The sequence below is a fragment of the Buteo buteo genome, chromosome 12 (genome assembly GCF_964188355.1).
Source record: "Buteo buteo chromosome 12, bButBut1.hap1.1, whole genome shotgun sequence".
NCBI classification, from domain to species: Eukaryota; Metazoa; Chordata; class Aves; order Accipitriformes; family Accipitridae; genus Buteo; species Buteo buteo.
Genome location: NC_134182.1, coordinates 958,684 through 985,796, shown reverse-complemented (window position 1 = coordinate 985,796; position 27,113 = coordinate 958,684). Strand labels below are relative to the sequence as shown.

The 27,113-nt window shown below is 50.1% G+C and overlaps 1 protein-coding gene across 2 annotated transcripts in view; it reads left to right on the top strand.

The window, feature by feature from the left end:
• The window catches only part of LOC142037797 (phosphofurin acidic cluster sorting protein 2-like), a 69,531-nt gene that overhangs the window by 35,175 nt on the left and 7,243 nt on the right, over positions 1-27,113 (top strand). For both annotated transcript variants that reach the window (XM_075042360.1, XM_075042361.1), the window contains exons 2-9: positions 12,462-12,549; positions 19,646-19,735; positions 20,108-20,233; positions 20,424-20,586; positions 20,744-20,835; positions 21,874-21,954; positions 22,759-22,818; positions 23,470-23,621. In XM_075042360.1, coding sequence (XP_074898461.1) covers positions 12,462-12,549; positions 19,646-19,735; positions 20,108-20,233; positions 20,424-20,586; positions 20,744-20,835; positions 21,874-21,954; positions 22,759-22,818; positions 23,470-23,621 — 852 coding nt within the window. The remainder of the gene's footprint in view (positions 1-12,461; positions 12,550-19,645; positions 19,736-20,107; positions 20,234-20,423; positions 20,587-20,743; positions 20,836-21,873; positions 21,955-22,758; positions 22,819-23,469; positions 23,622-27,113) is intronic.

Below are 27,113 nucleotides of genomic sequence, written 5' to 3'. Positions count from 1 at the left end.
TTCTTGTTAAGGGCAACAGTAACTTCAGTGGGGTCCAATTTTAACTGACTTGTATGTGCTTCTCTAATTGCATGCTAATTTTAAGCAGGCATTATTCTTGTAAAGCTGCATTTAAATTTGCCAATGCAATTTTAGTGCACATTAAAAAACCTAAAATAGTGCAGGCTTGGCATATACCCTTCATCAGGTAGAAGCCAGTTGTAGATAGTGTGCAGTAGGTTCAGGTGAACCTACTGTGGCAGTTTGAAATCTCACTGTTCAGCCTCACGCGGGAGTTGACAGAGGTTCTAGAAAGCAGTGCAGAAGTTAGTTGTGGACCCCAGTAAGCGCCTGTGCCTTTCCACTCGAAAGCACTAGAGTGATTTCCTTTCTGGTTGCATAGCGATGCTCTTTAGCCTTTCTGAAGCAAAAGCCTCCTCCATCAATGGCTGATGCCTTGAAAGGGAGATCTCCAGACCTTCTTCCTTCTTTCAGGGTATAAGCCTATTTTAATTCTCCCCATTGCTAGTTCAGTTCCTGGGATGTCTTTCCCCCTTGTACAAAGCAGGGTTGGCAGCACTCCAGGTCTGTAAAAACCCACATTGTTTTGTGTGGAATTGCTCATAACTGGCTATTCCCTTTAAATAAGCATCTTTAGGTGTAGTTGACATCAGAGGACCTTGGTGGTACTTGCTTCTGTGGATAGGACCAAACTGTACTCCTGTTCCCTCAATGTGTCAGTGTACTTGATACCAGAGCCAGGCCCAGTGATACTGTAAAATGGTTCTTCCAGACAGCATTGCCAGTGTTGCAGTGGATGAGAGGTTCACTTAAGATTGGGTGGGACTTCCCTGTATCGTGACATGGCTCTGGGGCATGCTGTGTTGGCTATGAGTGCTTGTTAGTGGGGAGCTGATGGAGCCTAGCTTTTTTATCTACTGTAGGACACACTGGGCTGAATACGGGAATCCTGGAGATGCTGGGCTGCTGCTCTAGTGCAGGTGTTGGGGGGAAGCATGCTGTATCTGCAGTGACAGTGATGGAGCTGCTTCTCCTGTGTCAGGTTGGTCCAGAAAGCAGCTCTGAGCACCTCCTGCCCAGCAGCAGGCAGGACTGCTACGGTTGGCCTGGGCATCCTAGGCCCTGCCACTGCTGGAGATATGGCTTGTGTTTGTCAGGCTAGGTGCTCTGAGCATGTTGAACGGTCTATGCAGCTTCCAAGATTCTGAATAGTTGCTGGGTCTCCAGGTATTGTGGACCTGTGTCTCCCCTCACCTCAGCCTCTGTGCCTCCATCCCCTCCACCACGTCTGGGCTGATCCTGCCACCTGTCACTTATGCTAAGGAGCAATGGTGATGCTCTGATGTAGAATCTCTGATCTATCTTTTATATCTTACACAAGGGAAGATTAGGATGATTGCACCCAAGGAATTGTGCTAACAAAAGACCCTGTGCTTTTATACCTGGGTAGCAGTGCTCTTCCTGGGGGAACAGCTTCTTCTGTCTCTTCTCCATATGTGATTATCCCAAGGAAGGGATTCATGTCTCCTTTGAACTAGCAGCCTATTTATAGCTGCAAACTGAGCACCAGTGAATGTAATGTGCTACTAACAAGCTGATGAATGCTTTGGGGGCCTTGGCTTCTCTTCTCTGGGCTTGTGTTTTGTTCTTGTTTCTGCATATTGCTATTCACGTCCTTGGTGATTTGACTTGGTTTCATCTTTCAGATGCTTGCTTCTTGGCCCTGAGAACTGAAGATAGTATGATCTAGCCAGGCTGCTGTGCTGCCCTTCAATACAGGCATTAGGGTGGGTTATTTGATGTCTTCACAGCGTTTCTGTTAAGAAACTGCCAGATATTTCTCAACTAGGTTTTTCCTTTGAGTGGTACCCTATTGGTATGCCCAGATCCTGGGCCTTTACTTAAGTTTGCTTCCCTGATGTTGTTGTTCCTTGACTTTTGTTCTTCTCTTAAAACTTGTAACTGGCTAGAATTTTACAGTCACTTGTGGTCTTATTGCCTGCCCTTCGTAACCACTTCCTCCGTGTTAGATAGTCAGATTCAGAGGTGTCCCCTCATGGCTGTTTTCAAAACTTTTCAGTATTATTCTGGGCTTGCACTAGCTTTTATTTCTTTTATAGGCTTCTTTTACAGTTTGATCAGTGAACCAAAAAAGCCACATTTTTGTCTCTTCTGCTTCAGTTGGCTGGTGCAGAGCTGCCTGTGGACCAGTCCCAAGGTATGTGCACTGGCATACATTTTTCTAACAGGCTGCGTAGAAGAGCTGGGGATGACTCATTTCAGAAACGTTTAACAACCTTCTGTATGAAATTCAGAGTACTTAGAAAGAAAACAAGGACGCTGCATCTGAACATACAGGCTTGACTTGGCCAACACATGCCCAGATAATGGGCATAAAGGAGTGCCTCTGTTGCGCCAGGTGGCTTTGTGTACATCTATCATGCAGAAAATCCTTCACTTCAGCCACAGATTGCCATGGGTTTGTGGGAAGGATTGTATGATAAACCACCTGTGCCTCCATTTCCCAAGTTCTCCAGTAGGCACTCTGGTGTTCCCGTGAGCACTACAAAAATGTGCTTTACAGAGAGTAAGTGGTTGGTAGGGTGTTGAATTTTTCATGTATGTTACAAATTCAAATTGTCTTAGCCAGGGTGTCTTTGGATTGCTGCATGTGCCCGGTGTGGCTCTAATGTGGTGTGGTGAGGAGACACACCAGGTTATTCATGGACCCTTTTGCTAGGGTCTGTCATGATAGCTCCTGGCTCTGCTTGCAGCTTGCTGAGATGCTGGATGGGCACAGTGATCCTTGGAAAGAATGTCCTGTTCCGCTGGGACAGCGGCTGGCAGTGAGCAGCTCCAGGTGCGTGGAGTGTCATCTGCTTAGTCTGTGTGCTGCTTTGCTGGAGCCCCCAGGGCCCTGTCAGCCTGTGAGTAACTGTCTGACGCTGCTGAGCCCAAGCTGCAGTGCCTTTGAGAGCTGGGGCTGTGCCTGCTGGGCAGCCTGCTGGGAAATCTTGTGGTGCCAGCGAGCATGAATGACTGCAGGCAGCAGCTGCCTGCGTGCTTTGCCTGGAGAGGTCCTCAAGGGGAAACTGCCTTTGCTCTGGTTCGCTGAAGCTCAGGCTGCTCCCTGGACACAGCTCCTCTACTTTTGCAGGGCAGCCGGTCTATGCTTCTTGATGCCTGCTCCCAGAGAGCCTGATGTGACAGGGATAGACCAGACCACGTAGCATTATTCTGTTGCTGGGGTTTTCCGGTAAATACAGTGGTACTCCTCAGCTAGGGATCTAGTGTGAGCCACAGCAACGTGTACAGCCTTTTCACTTCCACTCCAGCTGCACGGGTTGTGTGGCATCTCTGCCTCAGAAAAGTATGCATGCTTGGGTAGAAACAGCCCAGCAGCTTTGGATTGCAGTGATGTGACAAGATGGATGTCTCTGCCAGGAGGGGCTATTTCTGAAGCTGACTGACGAGGAGAAGCAGTATACACTAGAGTGTTTGCAGGCATCTCTATACTAAAAGGAAATCTGCTCTGTAGCACCAGGTAAGATGCAGCTCCTTGCCATGGGGTGTGTGAGATAGCTCTGGTATGTCTGTATCAGTGACAGGTGGGAGTGGCCAACAGGGTCTTTCTAGGCAGATCTTAGGGTTTCCATTCCACCCTCTGATTTTGCTTTCGACATTGAATGCACAGAGTGACTGTTGTCCTGTGATTTTAACAACTGCCTTTTCATAGCTCCCCCACTTTTCAGACAAGGGCCCTTGTGTTGTGTGTGGTCAGCACAGTGGCTTCACTGGTCTAGATCAATGGGTTAAGAGACCTGTGTATCAGAGAGCTTAAAAATCCATTGGGAAACTCCATGCAGAAAATTTAAGTTCACTTTTAGTCAGCCCAGATCCCTTTTGCTTTTGCCTGGGAAGTAGTTCCACAGAGACCCAGGGGTCTGGGGTGGTGGGTGAAAAGCAGCGCTTCCAGCAGCGCTGCAGTGTGAAGGTATAGGTGGGTACCAAATTACAAACTGATTAAAAGGAAAAGATTTAAAACAAAACCAGTGGGGAAAGCTGTGAACAGAGGCCGAATACATCTGGGAGGACAGCACAGCAACTTTGTTCAAATAGCAGTGTCACAGCCTGTGCAAATCCTGGCAATGATAACAGTAGGCCATGGTGCCTTGGTAGGGCATTTTTCTGTTGCTGACTTTTTTCTGGCACAGAACAGCATGACCAGACTGTAAAATGACATTAAGAGGTGCCAGGTTTGTATCTGACTTGAATCAGATTAAACGTTAGCAGGAAAATAATTTTGTTAGGAAACATGCAGTTCCCAAGAGTATTTTATTTAGTCTTTCCTCTTAGCTTTTGAACCTGTTGTGCAACTCATTTAGTATTTATGGAAGAGTAGGAGGGGAAGAGTTTAAAAACCACATCACTGGGTATCAGGAGGGTGCAGAAAAGCCTCACAAGCAGCAAAATGGGTCAGTTCAAATTTCGAAGCTGCAGCCCCATCAGAGCGGAGAGCTGGGTGTTCTCTGCCTTGTCATTGTCACCTGTTCCTTGCGTTTTGCCTTACTGCAGTTACATTGCCTGCTTGGGCAGGCTGGAGGCTTGTGGAGCAGAGCTGTACTGTGTGAGGGAGGCATTTAGTGCAGCTTTACAGGCAGGCATGAAGCTGTAATAAGAGCAGCAGCCTGGCTGGTAGCTGTGCAGGGTCCAGGGCTGTGCCAGTGCCATCAGAGGTGGAACAGCTCTTCCCTGGAGTGGTTTGGCTCAGAAAGAAAGTGTTTAATAGCACAGAGGAAAGCTGGATGGGCAGAAGGCTGTAGCTTGCCTCGGTGAACAGTGGTACCTGCCTTAACTCTCTGTACTGGCAGGTTCAGTCCCTGCTGACTCATACGCTCTGCTGGGCAGAGCTCTATATTGAGTTCTGTCTGGAGAGAGGAGACTTGCTAGGAAGGAGGGGCAGGAATAGCCCTGCCAACGCTGACAGGCTGCAGTGGTCTCTTTCCTGTTGCCCAGGTTCTGCGCTGGCTGCATATGCAAGCAGTGCTCATCCTGCCTGGGAATTTGTGGTGCTGGGTAGGCCTGGTGCCACAGCAGCAGCTGCTTTTTCCTCCCACAGCGGGACTAGCCACGTTGGCGGGAATGACCCCTGAGATCAGGGTAGGAAGGATGCATGCGATTTGCTTTCCAGGGTGGCAAAGCGTGTGGGAGCTCTCAGGCCACAGCAGGGATGGGTCAGGAGGTGGCATTTCTCAGGAGGAAGCAGTCCTCAGGTCAGGAGGTGGCATTTAGGTTATATATTGACTTTAGCTATCTCTTTGTCTGCTGTGTACAGTGTCCCACACTGAGCTATCCTGGAAACGAGCATAGCGGCAAGCACTTGTGCCCTAGACACAAGTCCACAGTGCAAACAGCTAGTAGATCAGAGCGGTCCACTTCCTTTCACGGCTGCCTCTATTGCTGAGTCCGAAACCATGGAGCTGTCTGTAGCTACGGAGCCTGCAAAGGACAGCTGTGCTTAGAGAAATCTGCCTGGGAATACGAAGGGAACATTTCATCTCGTAGGCTTATCTTTGACTTACCTCCACTATTACATTTGCATTGGTCTGAGAAAGCAGCATTTGTCTTGTTCAGAAGCGATTTGCTTGGAGGGATGCTGGCACACGCTTGCCCATGTGACGAGGCACGTCCAAACCTCAGAGGACGGCTCAGCAGCCTCGAGAAGGAAAGTACACATGCTCTGGAGTAGTCGGCTGCAGGCTTGACCAGTGGGAATCCTGGGCAGCTTCGCTGTGTTGAGAGTATCACTGCTGTCTGTGCTTAGTGGGGATGCTGGAAAACAGGGAATACTCCCTGATTTGGTATATAGCCTTGGCCAAGCATTTGTGTGAGAGCTGTTTTTCCGCTGCAGCCAAGCCTGCTCTATCCTGATTTGGGATGCCAGGATCTCTGTAAGGGCTCTGAAGAAGCCATGCAACCTCGTGCCTTTGCTGCCTTGCCCTGCTGCTTGGAACAGCCCACCCTTTCTCACTACGCCATGGGTAGCAAATGAGCAGAGGGGTCTTGATATTAGTTCTTGTTCTGAACAGCCATTTTTTTCATTAGAAATGCAGTGTTATGAGTAGTTCAGTTCTTCCATGTGCACAGCCTGCATGTTAATGTTTTGGCAGCACAAAAGCAGCTGAAAGCCTGTAGTAGATCTAGCTTTTTGGAAAGAAAAGTACTATGCATCCTGAGCACAGCACTGCTGTTGGTCTATTTGCCTCTCTTCTCGTGACTCACTGTGTTTAGGGCTGGTGTATGTTCAATAGTGCATTTTGGCTGATCTCTTTTGGCAAGGCTGTTTCAAAAACATAACCTGTTAAAACCCTGTGAGGGAAACATAATGGCTGGTCTAAGAACAGTTTTGGCTACAGTTTGGCTACAGCTATCGGATACCAGTTTTGAAAGCCCTAGGGAAGAGAACGATTTTGCACATCGTGTTAGGTATTTAGAAAGATTTTGCTGTTCTCCTAGATAAATCCAACATCTCCTCTGTAATGCTGAGTGAATCTTCTGTCCTCCAGACAAAATCCATTTGTCAATGAATCCATTACCTGGCTGTGCTTGATCCTGCTTCACACCTGACTGCTTTCACACAGGTAGCAAGCAGCTCTGATAGCTGTTTCTGGTGATCACTAGTAGCCACTGCTGCTGGCTGAGAAATGCACATGGTCTGTCAATGTTTTCGTCCTTTCTCTGAGCCTCCTTATCTTGTAGGTGCCTTTGACCCAGCCTGGTATGTCTGCTATGCCTTGTCCTAACTGTTGTATCTCTTTGGGTTGTGACCTGCTCTTTCCTGCGCATCTGTTGTGGGTGGCTGTGCCGTCTCGGTGGTATTGCAATACTATGAAATATATATCTGAACACAGAGGAGTGCTAAGAGCTTGTGATGGAGAGCAGGCTATTCCCGGGAGGCCTCTGGGTGGCAGTCAGAGCTCCTGGGCAGACCCATCCATGTATGATCCCTGCAGTGGGAAAGCCGCTTGCGAGTGTGTTTAATAGAGCGGCTGGGTGCAGCAAGCTCAAGGGCAAGTCACTGACCAAACCAGAGCTGTTCTGAGGTCATCTGCCCAGGGATTAAAGAGTTAGGCACTCTTCCAAGGGCTGATTGGAGCAGGGCATGCCTGATAAACGTACATACAGAGTGACATGGTGGTTTGATGCAGTTAAGAACGGACTGCCTAGTCAGTTGAGAACAGTGGGGGCTGTTGGGGTGGGCTTTCTCTCCTGTGAGGATAGGAAAAATGAAAAAATGAGGTGCTCCAACTCAATACAGTGGTGCTGAGGTCCCATTTAACGTGCTGCACTGGCAAGGCCTGTACTAGCCTCTTTGAGCAGAGGCTGCTGTCTGTCTTGAATGGCCATCACAGGGGGCATGAGCTAACCAGGACACAAGGCTGTGAGGAGGACTCTGGGCAGCTGTGAGCAGCCAGCCATGAAGACAAGGAAAGGTGGACGTATCTACTTGCAGGATTCTGTTTTCTTCCCTTTGCCTCCCATTTGTCCTGACTGAGGATGCCGTCTTGCTCTTGGTAATGTATACGCTGCCAACACTGGCTGTTCCCAGCATGTCTTTGCCCTCTGTCCTCCTCCTATGTAGTGTGGCCAACTTGCTGCTGTGGGGAGAAGGAACCCCTTCTCAGCATGGGCTTTACGTTCCTTTGCTGTTATAATCCTCAGAGGAAGATGAGTGTTAGCTGGTCCTCTAGAATGTCTGAGCTTTGGCCTTGGGTTTGGTCTGTCTGGAGGCACTTGGAAGGAGGTGGGATGATGGAGGGGACCAGGAATAGTCACATGAGAAAACAGTCTGGATTTCCTAAGGCAGGCAGAGCCATAAGCTGTGAAATGCTTTTACAGGAAATGAAGCGACGTAGCAACCTGGGATGTTTTGTCTTCCTGCCCCTCATGCTTTGGGGTTTCCTTTGGGAAGGTCACTTGCGAATTGGGATAAGTCAAACCTACTGCAATTTGCAGTAACAGAGGTCTGCTCTGGATCCAGCAGCACAGCAGACATTTGCTATTGGTAGTAAGCTGCTGCCAGCCAGGGTGGTGGGGAGCCAAAATGCCCCTCTCGTGGCAAGGGGAGGATTGCTGGTCAGCACCAGGGCTGTTATGCTGCACACCACCTTGTGTAGCTCAGCTGGGGGACCTAATACACAGCAGGCATTTCGTGGCCCTGGCCCTAGCTCTTTCCTTGGGGACCCCAGGAGGGTGTTGTCATGGCCTTTAGCCTCTGCATCCTACTGTGTTACCCCACTTCAGTGCAGCTTGCTTTACTTGTCCTTCCTAGACTGCAGCAGCTGCAGTTGCTTGAGGGCAGAGAGGCAAGAGTGTGCTAGCAAGCCTTGAGTTCTCTGTCACACTTTCCCCTGGGGAAGCTCTCAAAGCAGGCTGCCACCGGCTTTCATCCCAGTTCATCTTAAAGCATGTAATTGGCACACCTACCCATCCTGATGAAGAACCTGCTGCTGTCCCAGTTCATTGCTCCTGTTTGCTGGCAACAGGGACTTGGTTTCTGAAAGTAGAGTAGGTCTCTCCTCCCCCCTGCATGCATCAGTGGTGTCTCGTGCATACATCACTTACTGCCTAGGGAGTATCTTGACTTCAGAAAGCTGTGGCTGAGAGTGCGTTCCAGGCAGTATCTCAATGCTTGCATCCTGTTTGTGTGCTCTTCCCTTAGCACCTGCTTTGGCCACTATCAGAGGTGAGCTGTAAGGCTGGACACCCATCTGATCAGAGGAGGTAAAGCTGCTTTTACAAACTGCTCTAGGTGGCTAGCCAGTCTGGAGGACGAGCTGCAGGGCATGCCCTTCGCCTGGGGTGTCTGGTCCTGGCTGGCTGCCCTCTGCCATCTAGTGGGAAGCTTTGTAGGAAATAGGTGCTGCACAACAACTGACCAGGGGTGCAGGAGTGTCCCGTAGCTTGTGAGCCCCACTGAACATCTGGCATCTCTCCAGAAGTCCAGTCTCAGAGGTGGAGATCACCTTGAAAGGCAAACCTGAGCTGTCCAAGTCAGGAAAAATATTGAGGAGCTGCTAAACGGCTGCTATTGAAGGTTTAGCCCACGACTGTGCATCTGGTAAGGGCAGTGGTGTCGACAAGGGTGCGTGGAGGGCCAGTGCTTGGAAAGGTGGATGTGCTCCAACATTTGTGGGTGGCATGGGAGCTACAGGCAAAAGCCAGGGAACCTGGTTGCTGTCACTTGAAGAAATCAGTGCAAATGTTCAGGAAAATAATCCTGCTCAGAGAATGAGCTGTCACTCACCAGTGGTCAGTAAGCCAAGCACTGAACAGCCCAGGGTGCCAGCAGAAAAAATGTACCATGCCTGCTCAATGTACCTCCTCAGCTAGCAGCCGTGATGGGGTGTGTGCTCCTGCTTGGTGCCAGGTTGAATAAGGAGGAAGAGCAGAACGAGTGAAAAGTAGGGAGCTGCTTTATTTTGTTGCACGTTTAAAAAGCCATGATCAGGAAAGGGGATTTTTGGCTGACTGACCATCCCAGTTAGTGATGGAAAGAAGGCAGCATTTTTGAAGATAATACCAGGAAATGGTGAGTACATCTCACCAGTAAATGACCAGTAGTGGAGTGTAGGAGTACTGGAGTTGCAGCAAGCTGTCAGACTGTCCTGTTGGAGCTCATTTTCCTCACTGCTGTCAGTTACTGTTGCTTTCAGAGTGTTACATGGTCATGTTCACCACAACTCCGTATAGAGGAAGTCCTTGAGGTAGTTCCACAGCTCAAGAGCAGTTTCTACTTATTCTTTTTAATTATATGAGCAAGTAGATCCAGATTTATAACTTATCTACCAAAAAGTTCAGTTACTTGGGGGGATTGCACAGTGATCAGTTCTGGACAAGACCATGGGGTAGTTGTTGTGGGATTTGGCTGAAGTGTTCAGAGAGGTGTACCGTTTTGATCACTGTGGATCGATCCTGTCCTATAGAGATCTGCAGGGATTAGTGTGAGACCCACTGCTGTCCAGTACTGGCGCTAAACACCCAGCAGTGACACAAATCTGGGTGATGCAGAGATTGGTTAAGTAACAGATCAAAAGAGGGTAATCAGGGACAGCCAAGCTGCCAGGGAGCACCCTTTTAAAAATTGTGTGCTCTTGTGCTGCAAGTAAGTACGTTTAGACTCCCAAACATGTGTGCTAATCAATGTGGGAAGGATAGAGGTATTTTAGAAAGCACTGTTTTGAGAAGGGGTCGGAGTTGCAGGGTACAAGCTATACCTGAGCTAGTGAGATCTTTGAGTGCTGCAGGGGGTGAAGAGCAGAGGGTGGAAGGGGGTAACCACCTTCCTACATGTGGTATGGGAAGGACCAGGGGCAGAATACAGGGTGTCCCACTGTGTAAAAGAGATCTTGAAAACTGGAGAGGGATGGAAAGAGAAGAAACAAGCTTTGAAGTGCCTTATCAGAGATAAAAGAGCTGCCCAAGTGGGCAGACCTGATCAGTATGCACTTAGTCTTCCCTGAGGAAAAATACCAGGTACTGACAGGACTCCTGAGTGCCTCAGAGGGGAGCATGAAGAGCTAATAAGTGGATTAGTTTGGATAAGGAGCGTGTTTTTACAGTGAGAACAACTGCCAGGTAGAATTATAATCTTTCAATATCCTCAGATTAAGACTGAATAGCCTTACGGAAGTTTTAATCTTTTGGAGATAACTTTTCCATTCAGGTAACTATCACGACTACATCAATGCTGTATGGAAAATTTGAGTAGATGTTCTGTCCTTGCCATATACGTTCAAGCCTCATTCTTCTCTGTGGCTTGTCTAGGGACTAGGGACACTCAAAGTTAGCACTGGTTAGTGATGGTGTTAGCTAAGCTTAGCCTCTTTGCAAGCTTTTCCTTAGTACATCTGGTGTAGTTGCTGTACCCCATCTTTCTGGCTAGCATTCAATCCTGCCCTCCCTGCCCTAGAGGTGGCCTCTTTGTCTTTGGCCACATTCCCCACAGCTCACTCCTCACCTTGCCTAAGTATTTCTGGGGAGCAAGAAGCCTGCCCTAGATGATAAGATTTCTCCCTTCCTACAAGCAGAGGCTCAGAGGGGAAGGGTGGACAGAGATGGGATCACTGCTTGCAGTGCTGGGGTGCACAGGGTATGAGGGCTTAGGGGGCTGCAGCCCTGGGCTTCGGCTAAAGGAATCCAGGCCATCTGGCAAAGAGGCGGACAGAGCTTGCCTGCGCTCCCAGCTTCCTGACTTCTGGTCTCCACCATGCCCTGCTATCCAAACACAAAGGACAGAGCAGCAGGGTTGCAGTCACAGTCCAGCAAACCTTGTGCACAAGCTAAAATAATTTTAGCAGGGAGGGCAGGGGCATGGTAGGAGGTGCGTGCTTGCTAAGCGCTAAACCTGTCCTGCAATATGGCTGTCTGTCTTTCCCTTTCCAGGATCATTCCACCTCTGGGCTGTTCTACACTGTTGCTGTACATTAGCATAGCAAGAGCAGGTTTTTTTTCCCTTCTTAAAAAAAAAAAAAAAGGCAAGGAGGAATAGATTTGGCCCTCAGAGCACAGTGTGTCAGACAGAAAGGTATTTGGTAGTAGCCCATCTGTTCTTCAGGAATGGTGGCCTAAATCTCGGGTACAGCACACTGGTATCCACAAAAGTCCTGGGTACCACTGGCTGCAGCAATGCAGACATTGAGCGTGGAGCACAGAGGCTAGCTTGCAAAACATGAGAGTGCCAGTGTTGCTTGTAAAAACGTGTCTGGCGTGGGCTCCCTGACACATAGTTCCTTGCAAGTAGTCTCCATGGGAGTCCTGCTGCAGGCTTCTAGGCAGGAGGTCGGGGTGGCTGGCTGTCTCACAGGCACTGACTAATGCTTCTAGCAGCAAAAGTAGCTCTTCTCGCTCAGCCTCAGGCTCCTTCATGGGTTTTTCCTGGAAGTGCCACTTACCATACTGAGTCCCCAGGATTGGCTCTGCTCTATGAGGCTTCCTGCGGGGCTGCTGCCTCCCAGCTTCCCAAGTCAGCTCTGTGTGGTACTGTGCAAAAGAAGAGCCGAGTTGTGATGTCTGCATGGGAACATTTGCCTTAACTAAGTCCAGGATAAGAGTGGATTTAAGTGCTTTGGTTTATAAATAAACAGCACTGTGGCCAAGGTAGGTTTAAGCAGAGCTGGCAACAGCTCTACTTGGGAAGGGATCTCTTTACCACATGGCCTGCTGTTGGACTTCCTGTTGCATGCTAATCCCTTAAGCCTGCTTTAGCTCTGTTAATTTTCCTTCTTTCCTTTTTTCCCCAATGGGCTGTCTCGGTGGCGTGTGAATGCCAGTGTTCCTCGGCCAAGCGTGTGCCTGCGGCTGGGCCAAGCATCCAGGCTGCCTTCCGAGCACCGGGTACCATGTGGCAGGGCCCCAGGGATGGTGGTGCCTGAATGTGTCCCATTCTCTCTGTCTTACAGGCTCTGCAGTCTGCGCCTGAAGAAACTCACGGTGCTGAAAGAGCTGGACAAAGAGCTGAGCTCTGTGCTTATCGCTGTGAAGATTCAGGTAGGCTCCTCTCCTTGCTGCTGCCTCATGGCAGCAAGCCCATCCTTGTGCCCTCTGTGAAGTGCTGGTCTGCATGTCCCTTGCCTTGTGCCAACCTCTTGCTTCTGTCTTCGTTAGCCGCTAGGGAGATTTTGGCTCTCAGGCAGGTGGGAGTGATGCCCCAGGGACAGCAGTAAGCTGCCTGGTGCTGGTTTCTATCAGGGATGAATTTGGTTAGGCCTCTGTACTGGGACAGAGTGTGTCTTGCTTCCCTGCCTGCCTCAGCCAAGGCCCTCCTCTTGAGCTGCTGTTTGGAGTTTGGCATCCCCTACCCCACCGTTTCTGACCCCTTAGACGGGCTGGGTGGTTTCTGGCAGTGCCCTCCATCCAGATCCCCACCCTGGGGAGTGAAGGGTGGGAAGGGAAGCATGCAAGGGATCAGTGGTTCTGTGCATGACTTCTGCTGACATTTGCACCCTGTGTGATCTCACTGCTGCCTCTGCTGTCCCCTCCTTTTCTCTGTGCATCCCTGCTAGGCCTGGTGCCCCTACTCTGAACCAGGCAGAGGGGAGGGGAGAGGATCTTTGTCACCAAGGGGAGAGGGAATTTGCCTCCATCCTGGTATGTGTGATCCTCCCCCTTCCCTCTCTGCAGCTGGTGGTGAAGAGATGGGTCCCTGTGGGTGCAGGCACATCCTTTCCACTTGCCAAAGGACACCATGGAAGCAAGATGCCCCTTGAGTATACTGTCCTCACCACAGCTCCCCCAACCCAGCTAGGATGCTGGTGTCCTTCTTTCGTTCTTGTCAGCTAGCAGAAAAGCTGCTGATCCCATTGAAAGCACCGTGGGGCGGGAGCTCAGCAGCTTTGCACTCCCACAGAGCTCTTTGTGCCGTACACATTAGGATCTAAATCCTGGATTAGTGCTGGAAGCTGCAGTATTAGTGGAGCTCTGGGAGCTGGGGTTTGCCTTCATGGCAGACCTGATTCACTCGCACAGAAGGAACTGAAAGCGAAATGTGTGAAACCCAGGGACTCGAGTGAGGACAGCAGGAGGACGCTGTCCTCCACACGCTATTAGTCAGTGTCCCACTTTGCTGGCCTGTGTGTATGGTGCCATTCAGGAGAGCTGAAAGCACTGAGCTTTCAGCCCCAAAACCCCCGAGACCTGTGCTCCTTTGGTGGGGGCCTTAGCAAGGGAACAACCTGGGCAGGAGAGAGCTGCCTGGCCCCTCAAATTGCGGCAGCAATCAAGGCTCGGCCACAGGTTCCAACAGCACGGGACTGGAGGGCTGGGAGCAAGCTGGGGGCTGTGGGTCCCTCAAGGTGGGGAGGGCTAGGCTGGTCCCTCATTCCTTTTATCTCCTGCACTGTTGGCCCAAGATGCCTGTGTTTCTCTGGACTGGGGAACCTTGGGCTCCTGTGCAGCCCCCCTTATGCTGGGACTGTCGTGTGCTGAGCATGTATGTCCTCAGCTGCCCCTTCTCTCATGCACTGCAAATGTGAGACTGAAAGAGGCTGCACAGTGGGACTCAGCTCTTTAAGACAGATCACCTCCATCCCTGCCACACGCCAGCCTTGCACCCTGTTGGCAAAAGAAATTAACAGACCTCAGCAGTGACTATTTGAGGCCACAGGGGCTCTTCACTGCAGTGCTCCCTCCTTTCCCTGCCAGGGAACGGAGGCTGCATTCAGGGTCTTAATTTAAACATGGTCACCTCCTCTCTGAGTGGCCACATACCCATGGCTGCATGCTGGTGTAGGCTACCTGCGAAGCTGAAGGAAGCTGGAGGAGAATGCTTCTGCCCACATTACCCTGTGGCTTGACACTCATTGTGGGAGTGGGGTGGATTTGTGTGCGTCCCCAGGCTGCTTTCACCTGCCTGGTGAAAGGCAGGGTCGGGGACTGCTGAGCCTTCCTGGAAGGCAGATGGAAGCTGTAGGCAGCTTCAGCGCAGCCTGCCTACAGAATGGCCTCAGATGGATCCATCCCTCCTGCTCCTCTCCTAGGTAACAGATGAGTCACGCTAGCAAGAAGCTGTTTGAAGGCTGCTCAGTGAGTGTTGCCATCTCCATCTTTTGGATGGAAACAGCTGATGCATGTAATTTGTGGGGGACCTGCAAGTTCCCAAGGGGGCAGCTGGGGACTAGTGGAAAGGGGAGCTGTATTTTCTTTTCAGTAGTAGCTCTGTTGGGTTAAGGAAGTTGCCTGTCAGGAAGTTGCTGCTCTGAAAGGCAGGTTGCATGGATACAGAGCTCTGATCCTGCCTGAGTGGGGCTGGCACTAAGACAACAGCCCCAGTGCTGGACACACTCTGCTCAATGAATGTATGTGACCCAAAAGATAGTGTAAGCCTGTCTAGAATATCTGATCTCCTCACAGTGATCATGCCCTTCTGGTCTTAAAAGGCAGCTTCCGAGTGTGGCATGAGCTGTTGCCTGCTCCTTCATCTGAAACTTTGACTGCTGTCAAAGGACTAAGGGAGTTTTCTATGTCTACAGAACATACCCATTTCCCAGAGGTGATTTGAATATTTAACATTCAGTGGCTTCCAGTGAGATAAAGTCTGAACTACTGTGAAAAAGGGAACTTGTATCACTTGAATGGTTTTTAAACCCTTATCCCTCATTATTTGCTTTAACAGACTGGAAATGTCATAGAGCTTTTCCTTCTGTATATTGTTCAGCATGGTATTAAGAGACTCAAGTGTGCCTGGCTCAGCTCCGTAAAGGTGCAGCTATCTGTCTTGGCATTGTAACTGATTATGGTGTGAAGGGAAGCATGGTGCTCCCTCTCAGCAGAGAGACTTACTATAATTCAGAAACACCCACTCTTGAGCTGTGAATAGAGGAAACAATCAAAGAAAGAAGAAAACAAGCCCCAGCACTCCCAGAACTTTCAGCTTCTGTGACAGGTGCTGTGGGAGGGGTGCAGATCCTCCTGCAGCTGCTTGCAGAATGTGGCTGGTGACTCAGGTTCGACCCTTGGTGCTGCTGTAGAGGGATGATGCTGGCAGCCCCTACATAGCAAACCAGAACATGTGCTACAGAATAGGCCAGGCTGAGAAGCTCGTTTGCCTCTGCCAGGCCTGCCTGCTGCCCTGGCCCTGCTCCCTGCAGGAACTTGGATTTTTTGGTCCTTCTCGCTATGCGTGGAAAGTACATGCAGAGTTTTCTGTCTACACCTCGCTCATGCTTTGTTTCTAATTTTTTTGCAACCACTTGTAGGATTTTCCACTCCTGCCTGAGTAATCCCAGCTACCCCCTAAATAACTAAATTTGCTGATGGTATTTAATGGGCTATTCTCTCCCAAGTGCACCTTTAGCTTGAATTCTGGGTAGTGCTTTGCTGTCTGCCTTGGTCTGGTCTCCCATACTATGTTAGTTCTCTCTCCTTTTCCAGGTTTAGTATGCTCTTCTAGCCTCAAGCCTGTGTTTTAAAAAAGACCCATCAGGACAGATTTATACCTGAAATTGGGGATTGTACCTTGCAAACCAGACCTGGGCATCATGCGCCTGTGTATAGTAGTGAAAGGTCCTGTATATTTTCAGTCTGTTAGCTAGTGAAGATCTGTGACCACAAGCTCTCCCTATTGCTTTTCATTTCCTTGACAGTCTTTGTCATGATCTTCACTGTAACAGTCTGATGTTAAGTTTTCCTGTAGTACTGATGGTGATACTCAACTGTTCTGCTGAGAAATTGGTCTTGCCTGATTCTTGAATTGCAGAATAGCTGAGCTACATCAAGTGCTCAAGGCCATGTCCAGCTGAGGTTTGAGTTTGTCAAGGGATGGAGAACTGTTGGTCTTTCTGTGTCCTGTCCCAAGGTTTGACTGTACTCATAGAGAAAAAAAAGAATACCCCAACATCTAATGGTAATTTCCCATGTTCCAGCTCATCCCCCTTGCCTCTCACTCTGTCCCTGTGCACTTCAGAGGAGTTCACTTCTGTCTTCTCTGCACCCTCCTGCTAAGTGTCTGTAGGCAGCTATTAAGTACCCCTTCACCCACTCTTTTACCAGCTGAACAAACCCAGCTTACTTGGCCTCTCCTCCTATGTCCTGTGCTCCAGCCCCTGACTATCCTGATGCCTTCTGCTGGACTTGCTGCACTTTGTCAATGTCTGTCTTGTACTGGGGAGCCCAAACTGGCTCTGGAATCCAGTTGTGATGTCACCAGTGCTGAACAGAGGGGAGGAATCCCTTTTCTCTGCCTGCACATTTGCTGAGGCCAAGATTGGTGTCATTGCTGCAACAGGGCATGCTGCCGATGTAGGGTTACCTTGACGGCCCCCAGAATCCCCCCTGGCCCTTCCTGCAGAGCTTGTCCTGCTGCCTGGGGTTCTTCCCAGGCAGCAAAGTTGTGGGATGTCCTAGGGACGGACTTTGCTTTTGCCTTTATTGAACTTCATGAAGTTTGTGTTGACCTTACTGGAAATCCCAAATTCTTCTTAACTCCCTGTTGCTGATAGGCAGGTAGTAGCCCCCAGATGCTAGTTTCTAATCTGTTTCATTGGAGCAATGCTAGTTTCTGCTGGGTTGTGGTTTGCTCCTGAAGGTGATCTAGTGTTTCCTACTGGATATGTGAGTGCCATCCATTTCATGAAACCTAGCATACCTTGCAGGCTGAACTTGAGCTGTAGGTAGTGGCTTTGCCTTGCTGAGAGGCCTGTACCTCACGCATTTGTCTAGCCCTTTTTTTACCCCATGTCTGAAGTGCTATGCTCCATGATGCCCTGGGAGCTGGTCCTCTGAGCTTAGACATTATGATCTTTCTCCCTTTATGTATGACCCCACAGGCCACGTATCTCCTAGGGCTTGAGCTCAGCCAGGTTGTTGCACCCATAAAGAACTGGCCCGGACCTAAAAAGTGCTGCTGTTTAGGGGTCTCTGAGCACCGCTGCTGCTCCCTTCTGCTTGTGTTGTGATAATGAGCCAGCCTTTGTCGCAGTCCTTGCAATGCCACGTGGATGTGCACCGGCATTTCACTGAGGGCCAATGCCTAGCATTGGAGCTGGGTGTGTAACTTCCATAGTGGTAAATGACAGTAACACACAGGACAGCAATGTTTATGAAACCTTCACTTGCTGGACGCACCACCCAGGCTGTCCTCACCTTTCCTTTGCTGTAACTCTATCCCCAGAAATAGCATCTTCAGGAGGAATAATTGCACCAGTATGTGTATTTTGATGAAAGAATGAATCTTTGGTGGATAATCTCTCTGCAACAAACAGCAAATGGTAAATGTGCTAAAGTAAATGGTCACTGTCGTAGTGACCACCTATCATCTCTTATTAAAGAAGAGTTCAGGAAGGAAGAGTCAGTGCATTCTTGGCCAGGAAAGCTCACAGATAGTGAAGGGGATGAGCTCCACTGTCTCTTTTCAGTTTTAGGAAAAGGTTTCACAGGAAAGCCTCACTCCCAAGCACAGTTGCTGGGATCAGGGTTGCAGACAGCTCAGACTTGGCCTCTTGAAAACTGAAGACTGTTTCACTAGAGCTTGTCTTTGGTTGGTGTCAGTGAGAACTGTAATGCTGCATCATTGCAAAACATGGAGGCCTTTCTTGCCTCCCTTCTGTAGGTTGTTTGGTTTTTTCCTTCCTAGCACGGGTAACACCAGCATGCAAGAGGTGCAAGAAAGGCCTTACATCAGCACCTCCCAGGCTTGCTGGACCGTGCTGAAGTTCCCATCAGCAAGCTTCCTTGGTGCTCACCGGGTGCTGAAACATGCCTGTGCCCATTGTCATTCTCTTTGATTGCAGAGAGGATGTAGCTGTGGTCTCCTTTACGGTGCCACCTGCATGCTCCTGTCGTGACTTCTGGGGCTGCTGTCCAAGTTGCAGTGGAGATGAAGAGCTGGGGGCTCTAACCTCACCTAACATCAGCCAAATCTAGGATTTGCCTAAGTTGCCGAAGGGTCTCTAGCCATGGCCAACTTAGGATCCTGCTGGCCAAGGCATCTGTCAGGATCAAGCTGGGAAGCATGTGGGGATGCAGTGAGGTCCTGGGAAGGAAGGGGCAACATATATGAGGTGGGACCTAGTTCCTTTTAACTGCTGTGCCTATTTGGTTAGCTTTGACCCATCTGCTTGCTACTCCACAGTTTAAATTAAGGAGGGCTCACAAAAGCAATGGTAACTGATTTGCAAGAACAGCTGTACTGGCCTATCCTGTTGCCTCCCTAAATCAATGTCTCAGCTTGCTGGCACATTCACAGGGAGGCAGGAGAGAGTGAGGAACCATCATGGGCTATTTTATGCTTGGAGCTGGTCCCACAGCCCTGCAGGGACACAGCCAGAGGGCATGGGCCTTTTGGGAGGTCTGTGCGTTGTGCCACCCTGCGACTGAGAGAGCCTGGTGCATGCAGTCAGCATTTTTCATCCCTGAAGTCATTCAGTGTCTCTGTCAGCAGCCAAGCCATAGAGATAGTAAAGATAGGACAGAAGTAAAGGAAAGAGTTGGAGTGGGCACATGGTTAGAGTGCCTCTCTTACTGCTCTCCTAGGGCAAAAACCCATTTGTATACGTGGAGAGATAAGGATTGCTGCCCAAGGAAAAGACAAGGAGGAGTTTTCTGAGACACAAGCTAGGCAAGTGGGGGGATCCCTGTTCCCCTGAGACATCCTGCCTTGGTCCCAGCAGAGCCATCTTACCAGCTGTGCCTGGGCAGGGGTCTGCACTGGGTCTGTCTGCTGGGGGGCAGAGATGTGCTCCAGCACCTGTCCCTTTCCTGGCTAGGCAGCGTGTCAGGACCCTTTCCTTCCCCTGCTGGTGCTGTATGCATGGCTCCCTCTGGCTCTAGCAGTGTACCCCTCCACAATGTCTGGTGGGCTTCAGGTGCAAGGACCCAGATTAAGCAGAGCAGGTTTGGGAGGACCAAGTGCTCCCTGGCAGGTGGGCAAGGAGAAGGGGCTTTTGGAAGCTCAGGAGAAACTGCAGGCTTTTGCAAAGCATTGATTGGTGTGTGTAAGGTGGCTCTGCGAGGTGGAACAGAACAGAGTCAAGGCACTGGCTTTTTCCTTGTGGACTGTCAACACCGTTGACTTGTGTGTGTGGTGCAAGTGGAGTCTGTGGCCAAGCTGCTCCAGCTTAGCTGTGTGCGTCTACCAATCTTGTTGTAGGGTTCAAAGCGAGTCCTGAGATCAAATGAATACGTCCTCCCGCCTGGTGGCCTGATGGAGACCGAGCTGGAGCTGACCTTCTCACTGCAGGTACCTTGTGTTGCCTGGTCCCCTGGGCTCCCTGGTGCTCCCCTTACCTGGCATTTCTCTGCAAGCACGGCTTTGGGGGCTCAGTGTGAAGGGGGTAGCCTCTGAGGAGGGGCCTCTTGTGGTTGCCCATGCTCAGATCATAACAGCACAGATTCCTGCTGCTGGCCGGCTGCTCCATTGCTCCAGGGGGTTGTTTTGCTGGGCATGGGGATTTGGAGGATGATGTGGTGTGCAGGTGGGCTTTGAGGAGCACCTCAAAGCTCAGCAGGTCAGGTCTTGCTGTACATCAGCACTGAGGAAGAGTTTTCTACCTGTGTGTCAAGCTGAGCCCTGCCCTCATGCTGCTATCTTCCCTGTGCTTCCCTTCCCCAGTACCCACACTTCCTCAAGAGAGATGGCAACAAACTACAGATCATGCTGCAACGGAGGAAGAGATACAAGAACCGCACGATCCTGGGCTACAAGACCCTTGCAGTGGGCATCATTAACATGGCCGAGGTACAGGGTGCTGGGAATAGAGGGGAGCTTTGCACGGCCTCCCTGTGCCAGCGCTGGGAAGGGAGCTGGGCTGGCTGGCTGGTGCTCGGCGCTGTGAGTGCTCTGGCTTGTTGGCTAGTTGTAAGACAGAGGGGGTGGGCTGCCAGCTGCCATTGTGTCACCCTGGCAGGGGGCTTGTCTGTCTGTCTAGGTGATGCAGCACCCGACGGATGGCGGGCAGCTTCTGGGCCTCCACAGCAACATGAAGGATGTGAACATCCGAGTGGCTGAAATCAGCATCTACTCTTTGTCCAGTCAGCCCATTGACCATGAGGACGGGAGCGTCCCCTCAGGTCCTAAAATTAAAGCTTCAGGTGTGTTAGCACTCATCACAGACTTGAAGGCAAGCGTTTGGGACAGGACATGGGTAACGGAGAGCGTCCCCAAGTGCTTGCCAGCAATACCAATCATTTCACTGGGGCCGTGACAGGTGTCATGCTTAGCTGTGGCATCTGCACTGTCTGCTTTCAGATCGCTCCCCAGACATTGATAACTACTCTGAAGAAGAGGATGACAGCTTCTCCTCAGAGCAGGAAGCCAGCGATGATGCTGTGCAGGGTCAGGTAAGGGAGGCCTGGCAAAGTGGCTTATGTCCTGGTCCCATTTCTGGGGCAAGTCAGCGTTTGAGGGTTTTGATCACCCTGAGCCCTCTCATCTCCCTTATAAACATTTGTCATGGTTTCAGAGGGCAGAGAGCCACAATACCTGACAGCAGGAAGAAGTGTGGACTGCTATCAAGTCCATGGTGGGGCAAGGGACTTTGGAGAGCCATAGGTCTCACCCATCTGTTCTTGGGGCTGTCTGGTCTGCAGCATAAAACCCCTGCTGACCCCCTTCCATCTTGCACCATGATTCTTTCCCATCTCCCTGTGATAACAGGCCAGAGGTTGTCCTCTCTCAGAGAGAGAACAGAGATTTTAGGAAGAAGTACAGTCTGGGCCTGAAAATAGTTAGAGGTGGCAGACCCATTCCAGCCCTGTGATGAGCTGTGCCACTGCTGTTTGCTGTCCTCTTGTTGTGGTGCTTACACTCAAGGCCAAAAAAGACTTGTGGTAGCGTGCTGATCAAGCACAGGGACAAACCCCTATTCAGGGTCCTCCGCATTACTTGTTCCATCGTGCAGGGTTAACACATCAGGGCCCCATGTCCCTGGGAGCTGTGTGTGTTGTTGAGGCTGATCCCTGGAAGAACACTTTTTGTGAGTGCAGGTACTGTGCCCACTGAGCTAACCCTGGAGAGGGGAGAGCAGGAGAACAACACATGGGTCACGGGGAGGCTGGCAAGTGCAGAGAGAAGAGTTTTAGGTTGTAACAAGGACTGTTGCAGAAAGCTACTGTCTCCCCTCTGAATCTTGCTGGTACATGTCCCTCTGGAGGGGCCTGAGGGCAAAGGTGCTGGGGAAGAAGGTCTACTGGGGGACAGTGCTAAGGAGGGAGAAGGAGCTGCATAGAGAGGTGGGAGAAGTGAGAAGCAAAACTCTGGGAGCAGAGTGGACCAAAGCTTTTCAAAATGGGGGGCAAGTGTGGGAGAGGGGAACTTCTAGGAGATACTGCTCCCTGCACTCTGAGTTGCTCTGATGTGATGTGACCTTTTGCCTGCAGGATCTGTTTGATGAAGAGGATGACTTGAGGAAAACCAAGAAGGCTAGGAGGAAAATGATCCGAACCACATCAATGACCAGGGTAACATCAGCATTTACAATGTGAACAAAGGGATGGAAGGGATTCACTTCCTACCCTTCCTGCTGGGAGTGAGGAGGGTTTGGGGGGGATGCTGGCACTGGTGCAGAGCAAGGGAGAGAGCCCTTGGCTCTGAGAAGGGGCAAACCTCTTGCCATTAATGAGTTAGCTTGCTGCTCAGAGATGTACCGCAGCTCACAGTCTGTACTGTGTTTAGCCTGGATTCCTATCAGTGATCATCTATGTACAACACAGTTTTGACTTGCTACTGTGACATGGTTTCTTCTCTCTCCCTCTCCGAGGAAGGGGAAGGTTGTCACAAGGAAGGGTGAACCATTAGCAGCTCCTCCGCCTGTCAGCAGAAGTGGGGAGCTGCCCTGCCAGCCCCCTGCTCTCCAAGTATCTCCTTGTTCCCATCTGCTTCAGCCCTGCAGGTCCCTGGGCACCTTCTTCCCGAGTTTGTTCCCTATCTTTTCTTGCTTGAAGGCAGCATTCCTTCAACCAGGTGGTCTGGGGAGAAAAGGGATATAAATGGAGAGAAAGTGCTATTCCAGCCCATAGCAGAGAGTCTGAGTCCTTGGACCCTCCCTCATGCCCAGATACAGTGGTTTCTTACGGAGTCCAGATTTAGTCCAAATCCTACAGCAAATTTAAAGAGCAAGGGAGGTAACAGCTGACCTTGGGCCTGTGGACCCAGAAGGGAGCTGATGGCATGTTAAAGAGTGCAACCGTGGCCTGTATGTTAGTCATCTTGTAACACGGTTTGATAGATTTGCTGATCTTTTTTCTTCCTTTGTTTTGTTTTAGCAACCAAACTTCAAGCAGAAATTTGTGGCTTTGCTGAAGAGGTTTAAAGTGACAGAGGAGGTAAGAAGTGGGAAGGCTGTCCCACCTGGTGGTGTCTCCTGCAGATGTGTAGGTGTCAGAGTGCTGGTTCTCACTCACTGGGAGCGCAAGGCATGAGCTGCAGGTGCTCAGGGGTGTTAACAAAGGTGGTGTGAGACCACTGTGTGGCACAGACTGGGCCTTGGCTTTTCCAAAGCCTTCTACCCCAAGAAGGCAGCTCTGAGCCTCATGCTCAAATAAAAAACACCTTCCTGCTGGGGAGAGGGGCCGGGGGAAGAAGGGTGCTGTCATAGACTGGCTCTGCCCCAGGAGCTGGCATTGCAGGGGCAATCCTGTTCACAAATGAGAGCAGGCTAACATCAGCCTGCGGGTAGCTGGCCTTGGCTGGAAGCCTGGACTGAGTGTGCAGCACAGCCCATGAAGGTCCTCCCAGGTGTCTTAACTCCTAGTAAGTATGAAGGGTGTCTGAGACTGCTTTGGATGTCGTACTCATGGCACCCTCCTTTGGCCCAGTGACAGTGTCACGTGCTTCTTCCACAGCCTGGATTTGGCTCCCTGAGGTGGGAACAGTGCTGTGGTGTGCCTTGTGGTTGGGAGGGAGCTTTTATGTGCCTGGCCTGGGATGCAGGTGTCTCCATATCTCTTCATTGCCCTCTGGGCTTGGTCCCACAGGTCCTGGACTCTGACCCTGTAGACCAGACCCAGGAGGTGGAGGAAGACCTGGGCTTGCTCTATGACAGCCTGGAAGAGTGCAACAACAGTGACAGCGGCCCAGAGATTGAGGACAATGAAAGTGTGCACAGCACACCCAAGCCCACACTGAGGTAAGGGTTGCAGGGAGTCACAGGCCAACAGTGCAGTCTATGGAACCTGGAGAAATGCCCTCTGACACTTTCTGTTGCTTAGGCTAATGCAGGCATTGTCTTGTCTCCACTCCCATCGCCGTCTTCTATTGGCACCACTGAGCTCCTCAGTTGCATATCCTCTTTAGTAAACTCAAAACTGCCCATTAAAACTGGCTTCCTTCACATTTAGTCTCATTTAATTTCCTGCCAGCCGAGCATCTGGTGCTTACTGATCTGCTGGAAAAGTACCTACTTGATCTAAGCCACTACTGTTCCCAGCTCTCCTATCTTTCTGCTGGCAGTCCTGGCCTTCGCAGGGCTCTCCACACTGAAGCATGCCTGTCTTTTGAGCACTATGTGACTGCATAGGCCAGTCCTTGTGTCCCTGTGAGATCTGCATGCTGCGTTCCGACCCTTTGTGGAGACATGTGACTAGCAACCATCAGTGATATTCCTCACCCCATTCCCCAGGCACCCAGTGGCTTGACTTACTCTGCCAAGCACTGCTGACTTGGCACAGAGGTCTCCAGCGGACCATGCAGTGAAACCAGGCTTTTCTCCCATGTGATCTGCATTCACCTGGCCTCTCTGCTCATGGCTGTTCTGTTTCCGTGCTGTCCTTTTGTGAGAAAGTTGCCTTTTATTGTCTTTCTACTTGGCTGCCTCACAGTGTGCTGGGTCTCTTCTAGCCAAGCCAAGCTTACTTGTCATTATTATTTCTATAGTTCAGTATTTAAATATGATTTGGATTAGTTGGAATCCCTGCTGAAGGTACTTAGCAGGGGTAGCAGACTTGGTCTGCCGCAGGCAAACTGTTTGAAATTAAATCTGCTGGATTCAGGAACTCATGGGGCACTGGGGAAGAAACAGGAACATGACAGCAGTCATGTTTTCCACAAATCCACAAGTCGTTGTGAAGGAGACAGCAGGCATGCGAGCAAGGAGGAGCTGCTTAGGTGGTCTGCTTGGACTCCAAAAGGAGTTTCACGTGGTCTGTCTGATATCAAAGGAAACAAAGGCACTGTGGGAGAAAAAGGAAGGTCTTTTTGTGGTCAGTTAGTGGTTTATGTATGCAAACTATGTAAAACTAAGTAAAACTATGTAAACTGTAAAAGTCTGTTGAGAGTATTTAAATATAAGACCCTGCCCTGGTTCTGCAAGTGCCTACTTGCAAACATCTGGTCATTGGGAGAGCATCCTAGAGGAACTGCTGGTTTGTGCTTGTACTTGCTGTTACAGTCTTCCTTGGGTGTTTGCTGCTGTCTCTGGTAGGACAGCCTATTGGGCCCTGGGCTGGTTTTCAGCCTGTTCATGAAGTGTCCCTAGCTTGGTTTGCCCTCCAGTGCCTCAGTTTCTGGCAGTGCTGAGTGTGTATCCCCTTGAAGTCACATTACTGGGTCTGTACTTTTTCTAAGGAGATGTGGGATCTGACTGCTAAGGTCTTTAGTGTAGACTGCATGGTTCCAAGGCCCTGCATAGCCTTATCAGCTGGTGATGACCTTCCAGCCCAACCTGTAAATTCAAGATGTGATCCTCATGTTGGATTTATTTATTGTCATAGACAGCCTTGCTAGATACTGTGAAGGTCTGTGTGGAGCAAGGGCATTAAAGTAGCCCTTAAGGGTGAGCAGTGGCTGGTGCACTGGATTGAGCCAGTGGCGTTAGGAACAGATAGCCATCCTTTTGATCAGCCGCGGGGGCCACGCAGCTGTAGGCTGCTCCTGCACTGGGGTGAAACTGGAGCTAGAGCTGAGGCTGTTAGGTAAGACCTCAACAGTCAGAGCCTTTGATTGAAGATCAGAGGTGAAGGAGCAAATGTCTCCATAGGTGACTGGGAAAATGGTGGGGGGAGAGGGGGATAATTCATTGAAAACAGAAGGAGGTTGTGCAGAAGGGCTTGGATTTACATAAATCTCAACCTGCTGAGACTCAGGCTCAATCATGTCTATAGGAGAGCCTTTAAACTGCGAAACGGGGAAAGCTGAGAGCTGCAGAAGAGCTCTGTGCTCAGTGTGACATATCCTCTAGGGATGAAAGCTTCTGAAATGCAAGTGAGAGAGGACAGAAACAGACACAGCTTCCATGGGGAAGGGGGAGACAGTCCCATTTAAATGAGGTATTGAAAGCTAGACCAAGTGTATACAATCTAGACACATTCAATGTCTAAGAAAAAGGAGGGGATGAAGATACCTTTTTGAGATGCCAGTGGCACCAGGGGTATGTCATGTTCTGGTGGGATTACAGGGACAGTACAGAGGAGTGTGGGACAGATGCTGATTGGGGAGTGAATTATTAGAAAACGTACATATTTCTCTGGTTTGACTCTTAAGTTACTAACATAGTCTGTATGGATTGAAATTGCTGGCCGAGAAAAGGCAGGTGTAGAATAATGACTGTACAGGGTGGTGACAATGCCTGAGATCCCGTAGCAGAGATTGGAGAGGTGGAGAGAGCTGAAATATGTTAATAACAGGAGACATCATTTACCTCTGTGTGACCTGGAGAAAATGTCCCACCAGGGCACAATGGCACAATTCCAACTCTAAACCTGGAGCTTTGGTAAATGAACGTGTCGTGAAGCAGCTGGTCATGGAGCCAACGAGAAGAAAATCAAGCCTTGACTTCCCCCAGCCAGTGTATAAACACTGCTTCTGAATTGCTGTTCTGTGGTGGGGGCCATCATTTACTGAGATGAAATGTCCTTGTAGGAGCAGTAAAAGCAAAGAACCTGACAAACACTGTTGTGCCTGGCAGCACATTGTGCTGTATACAAATAAGGAAACATGTTAAAAGGACAGTAAAAGGAGCAGCCAGGATGTTCAGAGGTCTGTAGGTATCCTGCAGAAAGCTGCAGATACCTCCAGTTGAGGACAGTGGAAAACAATGGAAACTCTAGCAGAGTCCTAACAGGAGAACTGCTCTATATCCTAAGCCTCTGTGGCCGTCCCTGGAAACCTGCAATGTGGTATCCCCATCTGCACACCAGGCAAATCAGGAGAAACTTTTCCTGGGAGTTAGTGAGCAAATACATACATACAGCTTAGAGGGAAGCTAGCTCAGATCTTCTGCAGGAAAGTCACACGTTGCAGATGGGCTGCAGTTGCTGCAAGGGTCCTGGGAAAGCTGACAGGTGAGATCCAGTGATAGAGCCTGCTTGTTTCCTAAAGACTGGTCTTTGAGCAGCCCACAGGATGTGGAGAGGGTCCTTGGCAAATAAATAATGGATGGAAAAAGGGGAAACAAAGGTGGAAGCTCCCACTGTGGTGGCAGAGCCAGTCCTGCTGCCCCAAGGGAGTTCCTGTGTTGACCATTATGACTTGGAAACGGGACCTTGGAGCCGCACAGTGCAGCTCTACCAAAACATCAGCTCAGAGACCTAAAAAAAGGCAAATTTAAGTGCTGGGGAACAAAAGAGGACATTGCTGTGCTGCTGTGCTACCTGAGGTGTGGTTCTGTGTGCAATACTGTGGT